This window comes from Antrostomus carolinensis, unplaced genomic scaffold, assembly GCF_000700745.2.
Source record: "Antrostomus carolinensis isolate BGI_N321 unplaced genomic scaffold, ASM70074v2 scaffold23967, whole genome shotgun sequence".
Lineage (NCBI taxonomy): Eukaryota > Metazoa > Chordata > Aves > Caprimulgiformes > Caprimulgidae > Antrostomus > Antrostomus carolinensis.
Window position 1 is genome coordinate 1 of NW_010328396.1, and position 11434 is coordinate 11434.

General features: G+C 36.5%; 1 protein-coding gene across 1 annotated transcript; it reads left to right on the forward strand.

Moving 5' to 3' along the window:
* The first annotated feature begins 1050 nt into the window (after positions 1 to 1050).
* XPOT (exportin for tRNA) lies at positions 1051 to 10581 on the forward strand. The gene is made up of 13 exons (XM_010172245.2): positions 1051 to 1189; positions 1343 to 1462; positions 1636 to 1730; positions 2533 to 2602; positions 3044 to 3282; positions 3816 to 4101; positions 4520 to 4709; positions 5925 to 6041; positions 6124 to 6239; positions 6716 to 6763; positions 8244 to 8315; positions 9426 to 9482; positions 9984 to 10581. The coding sequence occupies exons 1-13, from the start codon at positions 1067 to 1069 to the stop codon at positions 10008 to 10010; spliced, it is 1560 nt and encodes a 519-aa protein (XP_010170547.2). The 5' UTR covers positions 1051 to 1066; the 3' UTR covers positions 10011 to 10581.
* Positions 10582 to 11434: the final 853 nt, after the last annotated feature.

Consider the following 11434-nt stretch of genomic DNA (forward strand, 5'->3'; position numbering starts at 1 on the left):
TGGGGCCAGACTCTTTCCAGTGGTGGCCAGTATAGGACAAGGGGCAGCGGGCACCAGCTGGAACACAGGAGGTTCTGCTTAAACCTGAGGAAAAACTTCTTTACTGTGAGGGTGCCAGAGCACTGGGACAGGCTGCCCAGAGAGGTTGTGGAGTCTCCTTCTCTGGAGATGTTCAAAACCTTCTTGGACGTTTTCCTGTGCAACTTGCCCTAGGTGAACCTGCTTTGTCAGGAGGGTTGGACTAGATGATCTCCAGAGGTCCCTTCCAACTGCCACCATTCTGTGATTCTGTGAAATACGACTTTGTATAATCTCTTACTTAGCTGATTAGAAAGAAAAACCTTTCTTTTTGTAACCTTAAATTGCAGCTAATTTTTTTTTTTTTCTGGGAGATGTCACTTGATCTTTGTCTTGATCTTTTGTGATTTACCTACACAGCTGCAGCCATTTGGACAGATATTCACTTTACACCTCAAGGAAATGCTTATGAGATGTGGCAAATAATTTTATGTATTAATGCTATCAGAGAACCAAGGTTGGATAGGGAAAGGGAACAGAAGTTAAGTATTTTTTTCCAAAAAGAACCAAACCAATCCTGGAAACTGTGCATGTAAATAAAGAAACATTATTACTGGTTGCCTGACTAGGAGAACAGTTGTGTGTATACAAATAGGAATCTAGTATTGTCAGTGGCTTCCTTGAACCTTGCTCTTTAGTGAGCCCTGTCCTTAAGTGAAGCTGTCCATGCATCATAGTAAGTGGGTTTTTACCGAAATAAGCAATTCAAGAAATCTGTAGCTTTCAAATTGATACTGGTAAAAGAAAATGGGTCCTGCTTTGATGGAGAGGTACTGTGTTTGTGGATAAAGTCTTACAGAAGCATCCTGAAGTACTGCCTCGGTCTTACAGTGTTGTTCTTAGTTTAAATCTACTCTTTTTATGCTGTGATCTGAAGAAGACTCAAAAGAAAATGCTAACATGATAGAATTGTGATTATTTCATAAACTACTTCAGACTAAAATGATCTTCATATTCTTTCTCTAGGAATTGGCAAACTACGCGATTTATGGAAGTAGAAGTAGCAATAAGGCTGCTGTATATGTTGGCTGAGGCTCTTCCTGTATCTCATGGTGCTCACTTCTCTGGTGATGTTACAAAAGCTACAGCTTTACAAGACATGATGAGAACAGTAAGTATGTGTGTTGTGCGAGCTATTTAAAAACGCTAATAAAGCACTGGAACATTCCAGTTTAAATGGCTCATCTTAATTATCAGCACATCACGTTGTAGATTGGTGTTAAAAATGGCTAAAATACTAACTTGCTAATGCTTTTATTTGTAGCTGGTGACTTCTGGTGTTAGTGCCTATCAGCATACATCGGTGACTCTGGAATTCTTTGAAACAGTGGTTAGATACGAAAAATTCTTTGCTGTTGAACCTCAGCATGTTCCAGCTGTTCTAGTAAGTTTAATCTAATTTACATTTTCGACTAGCTAAGTTCTTTAGACTTAAGAAACTTTCTTATTCTCTGAAGATCACTTAAGAAGCTAGGTTTCTTTAAATTGTTGAACAACTAGCTTTTCCCCTCCCTTGCTTAGGGTTTCTAAGACTGAGATACACTTTATTGATTGCAGATGGCATTTTTAGATCACCGTGGTCTTCGCCATACAAGTCCCAAAGTACGAAGTCGAACAGCTTACCTCTTTTCCAGATTTGTCAAGTCTCTTAAGTGAGTAAAGTGTTACAAATGTATCCAAATTGCACTGAATTTACCATACATAGCCCTTCTGTACATCACTGTTGTTACTGAAACAGGCTGGGCTTCAAATGGGCTGCAATGAAGTAACGTGTAAAAACAGTGCTCTAGCAGGGTTGTCCTGTTGTGTAATACCAAGGTAGCAGTGGAAAAATTCATCACTGAACAAAGAACTGGAATACGTGCTTTGTTTATTTTGATTAGATGTTAAAACTAATCAACAATGTAAATGTCTGTCCTGCTTTTCCTCAGTGAGCAAAGCTGAGAGTGAGTCGATCGCGAGACTCCCAAGAGTAACTCTTCCCTTTCCCTGACCAAATTCTGAATATTTACAGAATTTACACTGATGAAGTTTACACAGTGTATTAGAGGCATTCGAGCAGTCCTGTCCTGTTGGTCTTATTTCATAAGCATGTATTTAATGTAGGGGCAGGAGAAGTCCAAGATTGTTCAGATTTCAGAAGGATCCTATTTTTCAACTGTTAATGGAAATATTTCACTCGGATGAGTGAGGCTATTTATGCATGTTTAAAAAAAAATGAGGGGGAAAAAAGAAATGTTTATTTCCCACTAGGTCATGTATCTATTTGGCCTACCACAAGCACCATATCCATAAGCCAGATGTTTTTCTACAACAGTGCTTTGCTATTTAAACAGGAGTTCTGTATTGAGAAGGCAGTTTAGTGTCTAGCTTTACAGCTTAAATAAAACACCAGGAAACCTGTAAAAATGCATATGCTTCTAAATATTGTTATGTACTTGTGTTTTACTTCAGTAAGCAAATGAATCCCTTTATTGAAGATGTTCTGAATAGAATACAAGACCTGCTGGAACTTTCTCCTCCTGTGAGTATTTACAGCAGGTTTTTATAATAAGCAAGACTTGTACTAACTCATTATTATGCTTGAGCGCTTACTGAATTGTAAGCTTAGTATGCAAACATTTAAACACAAATAATTGTCCTGCTTTTTTGGTGTGAGATCACTTGCATGCTTACATTTGTACCTAATTTTAATAATCTTGGTGGGTTGCTGGGAGTATAGGCCAGAGATGAATGTACATATAGAAGGCTATCTGTCTGAGTTGTATCAAAATAATTGTTCCTTCAACTATGTTTTTAACTGTACTTGATGCTTCTACTTAAGTAGGAAGAGAATAAAACTATTATAAATGTACTATAGAGATTATTTAGGCATGAATAAAGAAAGAGTAATATCTTTAAACTTTGAGAAGACAACTTTGATAAAGGACATCTAGTGAATTATGCCTGTTATCTTCCATTTTAGGAAAATGGTTACCAGGCTCTCTTAAGCAGTGATGATCAACTTTTCATTTATGAAACAGCTGGAGTATTAATAGTTAACAGCGAATACTCTGCAGAAAGAAAACAGGCTCTAATGAGGAATTTGTTGACTCCACTGATGGAGAAGTTCAAAGTATTGTTAGAAAAACTGATGATGGCACAAGATGAGGAAAGACAGATGGCACTGGCTGACTGCCTCAATCATGCCGTTGGGTTTGCTAGGTAGGTACAGCACAGTGACTCTGTGTTTCTGGTTTCAGTAAAAGAGAAATATAAAGGATTTATTTGGAGGAGGGGATGAGTTTCTACCTGTGCTTTATGGACATCAGTGGTTGCAGAATTTCTTACGGTAGCCCAGAAAATCAGTTAAGCCCCCTTAGAAAAGGCTGCTATGGATGTAGATACAAAGAATATTGAGCAAGTTTATAATGAACCAGCATCTATTCCCTTCCTCAAAGAATTGTATGGGGTTGTTCTAATCATATGTTGTTTGTAAATTGTTAGAATTTAATTCTCCAAAACCTGCTGAAGTGTAGCTACTTCATATCAAATAATTCTGTTCATTACTTCCAGTGTTTGGCTTCCATTTTGTGAAATGTAGTATTCTAGTCTAGTGCATGGTTTTAAAACGTATGTTGTTCTTGGTTTTAAAACGTATTGCCATGGTTTTAAAACGTGTGTTGTTCTTGGTGTTACTGCTTCTTCATTGTTTTGGAACATGAGCTTATATAAAACTTGGTGTATTGCTTTTACAGCCGAACCAGCAAGGCTTTCAGCAATAAGCAAACTGTAAAACAATGTGGCTGCTCAGAGGTTTATCTGGACTGCTTACAAACATTTTTGCCAGCTCTCAGTTGTCCACTACAAAAGGAAGTTCTAAGAAGTGGTGTCCGCACTTTCCTTCACCGCATGATTATTTGCCTGGAGGAAGAAGTTCTTCCTTTCATTCCTTCTGCCTCTGAACACATGCTTAAAGATTGTGAAGCAAAAGATCTTCAAGAATTCATTCCTCTTATAAACCAAATAACAGCTAAGTTTAAGGTATGCTATTGCATAAGCTCTTCAGGGTCAAAGTGTTGCTGGTATCTCCTCTTCTGGTTCCAGAACAATAGCTATGTTTACAGTAGCCCCCCTTGATATTTCAGGGAATTTTAAAGAATCTGTCTGAACAGAAGGATGAGAAATCCTGAAAAGCCTTCTATTCCTACTCAGAATGAGACTAGATAGGACTGGATATTGTTGTGCAAAAGACTTGAGATAGGTGGTATATAAGTCAAAATGCAGTGATGTTCATGGTGACCCTTGATGTGACTCACTTTGTTATAAGTAGTTAGTACATTAAAATACTAGCTTTAACGGTGAATCAAAGATGAGAATTGTAGCAAGCCCTTAAGTTTTAATTTTGAAACGTTCAATTTCTGTAACTGTTTGAGTTGATACCCTCTTCCAATTTCCACAGACACAGGTTTCACCTTTTCTGCAACAGATGTTTATGCCACTGCTTCATGCTATTTTTGAGGTGTTGCTCCTTCCAGCAGAAGAAAATGACCAGTCTGCTGCTTTAGAAAAACAAATGTTACGGAGGAGTTACTTTGCTTTTCTGCAGACAGTAACTGGCAGTGGAATGAGTGAAGTCATAGCTAATCAAGGTAAGTAGTTCAGTTTCTCAAAGGGTAGTACTATGGTTGTTCTCATCTAAATTTTGTCTACCAAAATCATTAGCCAAGTTCCTGTCAAGTACCATTAACTGTGTTAAGGTAGAATGGACTAACGTCAATAGAGTATTGAATTTATCTGTTGTGCAATAATTTGGGTTTGTGAAATACAGCTGTTACAGGCATATTCTTCCTATTGATTTCTTCAGCTTATATGTGATCACTCTGTCTAGAAGGACAAGGATGGTGTATAATAAATACGTCCTCATGCATCACTGTATTTGGTGGGTGAATCGGAGATCATACAATATATAGCAGTGTTCAAACTGTTGGGCAAGACCACTCACAGCTGCCAGTATTCATTGTGGTTGTCATTTTCTGAAGGACACATCAGTAACTTCTGTAATTTTTTTATTACCTTCACCTGATCTTGTTATCGGTCACAGAAGGCATCATCTGACTTATATATAGTTACCAGATTTTTCTTGCCCTCAGTGGCCAAATGCAAATTAGTGCTTTTTTGTAGCAGGAATTTGAAGCTGAATGTCCAGTTGCTTGATTCTTTAAGTAACTCTCTCTTGTGTTCCATCAAAATGGCTAGGGACTTGAGAAGCTTTAAAGTGACTCATCTGGTAGGTGGAGCTCAGCATTCCTTGCCCCCATCCTAAAATGATGGTAATACCAGTGAGGAAAGGGTGGCTTTAAGGAATAGTGAGAGCTTTCTTGAAAGAGGCACTTGGTAGTTGTGGTGGCCTAAGAAATTTTCAAAGGAATCAAATAAAAATAAGCATAGATGCAGCACAGAAATTTTAAATGTGTTATAAATATCTTTCCATATTGGAAAATCAGCAAACTACTTCAGCGCTGCTGAGTTTTAATTAACTCTCTCTACCAGGTTTGGGTACAGAGAAGAAAACTTGGATTTGTAAGCAGGTCAAAGCACCCCCCTCACCTTTGTGTGTGTTAAAGGCTAGAAGAGCAATTGAAATCTCCACAGTTTAAAAAATAAATAAATAAATTATAACCTACATAAGAGTTGTCTTGCATCGTAGGGGAAACTTCCCAAAAATATTTGAGATTTGTGCAAAAAAGAGCTATTTTGAAGCTGAAGCATGTCTTCCAGGTCAGTATTTATATAAAATAGTGTAAAAGTACAGAAACATTTTAGGCTGCCAGTTGAAATGACAAGCTCATTTTAATGTGTTTAAGGTGCAGAGAATGTGGAGCGTGTGCTGTTCACTGTCATTCAAGGAGCTGTGGATTACCCAGATCCTATTGCACAGAAGACTTGTTTTATTATTCTTTCTAAGTTGGTAGAGCTTTGGGGTAAGACTGTCTTTCCATGATTCCTTTGCAGCTGCTACTAATCATGGAGCAATAGAACATGGAATTTTATTTTTCTTTTCAGGAGGTAAAGATGGACCAGTAGGTTTTGCAGACTTTGTCTACAAGCACATTGTTCCTGCATGTTTCTTAGCACCTTTGAAGCAAACATTTGACTTGGCAGATGCCCAGACAGTATTGGTATGTATTATTTTTTTGCTTTCATTTTTGTGGGGCAGATTCAAGCTAAGAAACCTGCAATGACCATGTGGTATCAAAGATTATCATCTCACGAAGAGAATCCCTTACGGTTTTTATTGAGGTACTTGAATGATTAATTATTGAATATTGTGGTACCGTATTCTGTATGCTCAAAATAAAGCTAGAGAATTGCAGATCTGAGTATTTAACATTGACCTATAATTAACTAATGTTCAGTGAAAGTGAACACGCACAGGTGGCTCTTCTTTAATTCATTTTGGGTTCAGCTGTGACAGAATTTTTTCTGGTTAGAGTGGAACAAAAATCAGAAAGCTGAGGCTGTTATCATTGTGTGAGGGGAAAATGAGGGAATAATGGCATGAACTAACCCTTTTTTTGGGCCTTCAGGTTATTTGGCTTTAAATACTTGACCAATAGACTAACTGAACAGTCTAATTTTATGTATTACATTGCAGGCTTTATCAGAATGTGCAGTGACGTTAAAAACAATTCATCTCAAAAGGGTAAGTATCTTAATACTTTGCAGGAAGTAACTGTTGCAGGCTTCTTTCTAGTGCTTTTGTCAGTTTCTAAAAATTTGGTACTTATTAGGGTGAATTACTACTCTTACGAAGTAGTAGAATGACTGTAAAAATAATAGGATGACTATAATGCTATGTAGTGATACAGCATCTGGTAGTTCTACCTCTTGATACATTACTGCAAAATATTGACTCTTCATTAAGGAGAAAATCTGATCACTTGATTGTTAATGTGTTTAATGGATCAATTGATATTCTTTCACTTTTCATCATAATACTTAAACTGACATAAAAGAGCAATTAGAGATGTACTATAGAGTACTTCTGTGAAAACTAAAGGTATCTTTTGATATGCAGGAGATTAGATTGCAAAATGTTTGTAGAAAAGAATAATTTTATATTGTCTAATGACTAAAACACTATAGCATAGTCTATTTTTAATGGGAAATGAAACAGTTTCTATGTTTGTGTTACTGTTTCCTGATACACCTTTGAACTTGCTAACTTTTCTGTCAAATGCAAGTAAAAGTCACAACTACACAAAAATGCTCAGAAGTTAGAAACTGTCAGAGAAGAGCTTGTGTTCTAATTGAGGAGAGCTTCTGAGCATGTTCCTTTTTCCTCAAAAGCAATGAAGATATAAACCTGTAGGAAATCAAGCTTTGGTAAATGAAATAACTTCCTATTACAAATACTGTTTCTTTTAACACTACTGATACAAAATAGGAAAATTTTCTGAAGTTATTTCCTCACATGTGAACTGTTTACCATGTTCTAGTTCTAAGGTAACATATGTGTGAATTAATAAAGTTGATTCACTTTCCCCCTGTCGATTGGATCATGTTTGTATACTGCCAGGGTACAGTAATCCCTCTTGTGATCAGAGGTATCTGATAAATGCAGATAAAAAAGACAAAAACTAACGTGTTAACCAAAACAGACCTGTCTGCTTCTCTCAAAGGTTTGGAAATTCCATTTTATTACTGTTCAGTCCACCACAAATTACATAGTGTTGCAAGAAGATAAACACTATGCTCAGGGGTACTTTGCTACTGAATTTCATAATGGGAGTAGTATGGTAAAGCAGTTATAAGATACTAATTGTCAATTATTTTTTTTCTTTCATACGTCAGATAATTAGGGCTGCCTTTGTACTTAACTGACTCTTACAGTTAACATGTCACAAACTGACTGGCTGTACTGTAATTCTTATTTTCATACATTCTTCTGTTGTGTAACAAAAGATACCAAATTGCAGTAGAATCCTTAATGCCAAGATTCAGAAATATTTCTATTTGCTAACAGCTGAGAATAACAAGTATTTAGTATTTGATATGCGTAACTTCTTTTATAGTCATGTAGACCCCCTGTTCTAAACTCTTCTGTGCTATACAGTACAGGGTTATGACTTCTGATTTGTAATTAAATATACTTGAACAAATTGTGTACTGCTTTTCTTCAGGGTCCTGAGTGCGTTCAGTATCTTCAGCAAGAGTATTTGCCTTCTTTGCAAGTAGCTCCTGAGATAATCCAGGTAGGAATTCCTAAAAGAACATTTAGAAAACTCTTTAACAATCAAAAAAGTTACACAGGAGCAAAATGAATATTGACAAAATTAACCTCCTACCAACTGTCATTAAAACTTACTCTGATATTGCATGTCAGAAGAGGATTAATTTAGCATAAGAAGTATGTTGCTAAAAAGAGTTCGGTGCATGTGACTGTCTTAAGCCATCTTTCTACTTTAATTGAAATTTTAAATTGAGGAAAAAGTATCAGAATACTTAGAGTAATAACTCAAAAGTAAACTGAAGAATGTTTAATGTATAGAAAGTGTGATGATAAAGGCTGTATTCAGCACTACAGAAATTTAAGCCACAGCACTGGCTGTACTGTCAAAAACAATGTACAGCATTAAGTGTGGGGCTTTTGTGTGCTTGTTTTGGAGTAGTGCTAAGAGGGTTCTCAAAAGTGAAACTTTACACCTGACCATTGTCTCAACATTAAGCATTGCCATGAAGAAATTAGATGAACGCTGAAAACTTAATTTTAATTGCAACTAATTTGGGTAACTATAGAAATTGGGTTTGCTGCATTAGGAGACAATTATACTCCTTGCAAGACTTAAAGTGTAGAATTCCTAAGCAGCATTAAATATATGTAAGGATCAAGTATTACCTCTTGCTGGTGCCCCAGTGTTTCTGATCTAAGATTATAAATTTTAAGTGACAGACATGTTCTGCTGTAATTTAGAGTCATTTAGTGTGTACATAATATTTCTTCAGCGTAAATGTTTGTCTGAAGTGTTAATTTCAAAGCCACCAAAAGCTACTGGCAAAGTTAAAGGTTTAGAATCTCCTTGGTAGTAGTCCTTGTAGATAGTCCTGTTTCTGTCTGTTCAGCTGAAAGTGAACGTGATATCCTGTATTTGAACATACAGTTTTTTCACTCCAGAATACACTTGGCCTGTCCTAGCCTATTACAATTTTTTTATCCATAACATGCTTTTTGGTTGCACATTAGGGGAAAATGCAAACCAATATCAATAGCTTTACATACAAGGTATTCCATATGCTCCTAACATATCTCAGGTTGTCTTGTTGCTTCATTTAGTTATTTAGGATTTCTTTATTCTTTCCTACAGGAATTCTGTCAAGCACTTCAGCAGCCTGATGCTAAAGTTTTTAAAAATTACTTAAAGGTAAAATTTTTTTTTTTCTTTAAATAGCTTTTAATTCCACCTGAACTTTGTCACACAATTCAGTCGTAGTAGTGACCTGAAGTAAAATTGAAATATTTAATTACTTAATAGTTTTTAGCTGTAGGGAATCTCCAAGTAGTAAAAGCAGTTATTTGGAAGGAAAGAGCAAACAACAACAAACCTACATCTGTAGAATTGTCACTTATCCTCAGCACCTTGCCACCTCCTCAATAGCTTGGTATTGCTGTGGCTTGTGTTTGACAGTTGAAATAGCAAAAAAAAAAAGTGATGCTGTAATTGTAGAGGATGTGTCAGAATGCTTCATTTTTGAGGGTGTGAGTGTAATCAAATAGCACAAGTCACATTCTTGAACCTAGTATGTTAATCAGTGTGTTAAACAAGAAAATGAGCTCTGTCAAACTAATTATTTTACACCTCAAGCATTCCATGTCTTATATTTCCTTTGTCTTAAAATGGTTTTTTTTAAATAAATTTTAACAGGTATTCTTCCAGAGAGCGAAGCCCTGAGGAAAGTACTGGAATCTCATCTACCTGTTTCCATAATCCAGAACTCTGGTTGTTAATTTATAAAAACGCTAACTCTTGTGCCATTCAAACTGGTTTTGTTTTTTAAGAAATGTTGCTTTGTGCTCACATCAGTACATATTTTAGCCTTTTGCAATAAAGAGAAATGCAAATCCCCCACCTTGTGTCTCAAACATGAAGGTATAACAACATGAAAAATTATCTATATACCTACACAAACTTTTATTATGTATAGGATGATTTAAGCTTATGCTGTAACATGTACAGCAATGAAATCACACTTATTTTTGAAAATAAATGTAAAAATCCCTTCAGACCAGAGCAATGATTATTAAAATGTGTACATTTTTGATACTGAGTAAAATGTTTTCATAAGACATAAAATTCATTTGTTCATGTATGGTGACATGAAAATAAAACAATCAAAGTCATTCTTGTAGATAGTCATTTCATTGAAATTGTCTTAATGATAAAATATATATATACCTCCTATAAAACAGATTGGTTTAATAAACGATTTCATTTAAAAGTAGCATGTGGTTCTATCTTTTTTATTAAAAAAAAATTATCCAGTGAAATGTTAAATCTCTGAAAATCGTTCTGGTTGAATCTTTAGAAGCTACAGCATTCTTTAACCTTCTGGCTGTTACTGTTAAGTAAAACCTGGCAATTTTTCTGCTGCTTGGATAATAAATTGTATTGCAGTCTTGCATGCGGAAGATGCTGGCAGAAAGAATTAATTGCATTCACTGCAGTATTTCAGGAGGGTCAGTGGTCTGTACAGAGATTTTATTAGAGTGTTGCTACTTCTTTCCCAAAATGTATCAATTGGTCAGTTTGTTTATTTTGTTTTGTTTTTTAATTCTACGTTACAGTATTCATAGCTATTTCATAGGAGCAAGTTTAATGTCTTTATTAAAGTTCTGGTTTATATATTTAGGAACGATCTGACGAGGGTATTCAGTGTGCCCTCGGTAAGTACAAGTAACATGAAGATGGGCGGAAGTGTTGATCTGCTTGAGGGTAGGAAGGCTCTGCAGAGGGATCTGGACAGGCTGGATCGATGGGCTGAGGACAATTGTATGAGGTTTAAGAAGGCCAAGTGCTGGGTCCTGCACTTGGGTCACAACAACCCCATGCAACACCACAGGCTTGGGGAGCAGTGGCTGGAAAGCTGCCTCGCAGAAAAGGACCTGGGGGTGTTGGTCAACAGCCGGCTGAACATGAGCCAGCAGTGTGCTCAGGTGGTCAAGAAGGCCAACAGCTTCCTGGCCTGTATCAGAAATAGTGGAGCCAGCAGGACCAGGGAAGTGATCATCCTCCTGTACTGGGCACTCGTGAGACTGGACCTCAAGTACTGTGTTCAGTTTTGGGCCCCTCACTACAAGAAGGACATTGAGATGCTG

Bases quoted from the DNA above. Each gene is read 5' to 3' on its own strand.
- XPOT (XM_010172245.2), top strand. From the start codon at position 1,067: ATGGAAGTAGAAGTAGCAATAAGGCTGCTGTATATGTTGGCTGAGGCT. The intron at 6,240-6,715 runs GTATGTATTATT...ATTACATTGCAG, and splicing joins CAGATGCCCAGACAGTATTG to GCTTTATCAGAATGTGCAGT. The intron at 6,764-8,243 runs GTAAGTATCTTA...GCTTTTCTTCAG, and splicing joins AAACAATTCATCTCAAAAGG to GGTCCTGAGTGCGTTCAGTA.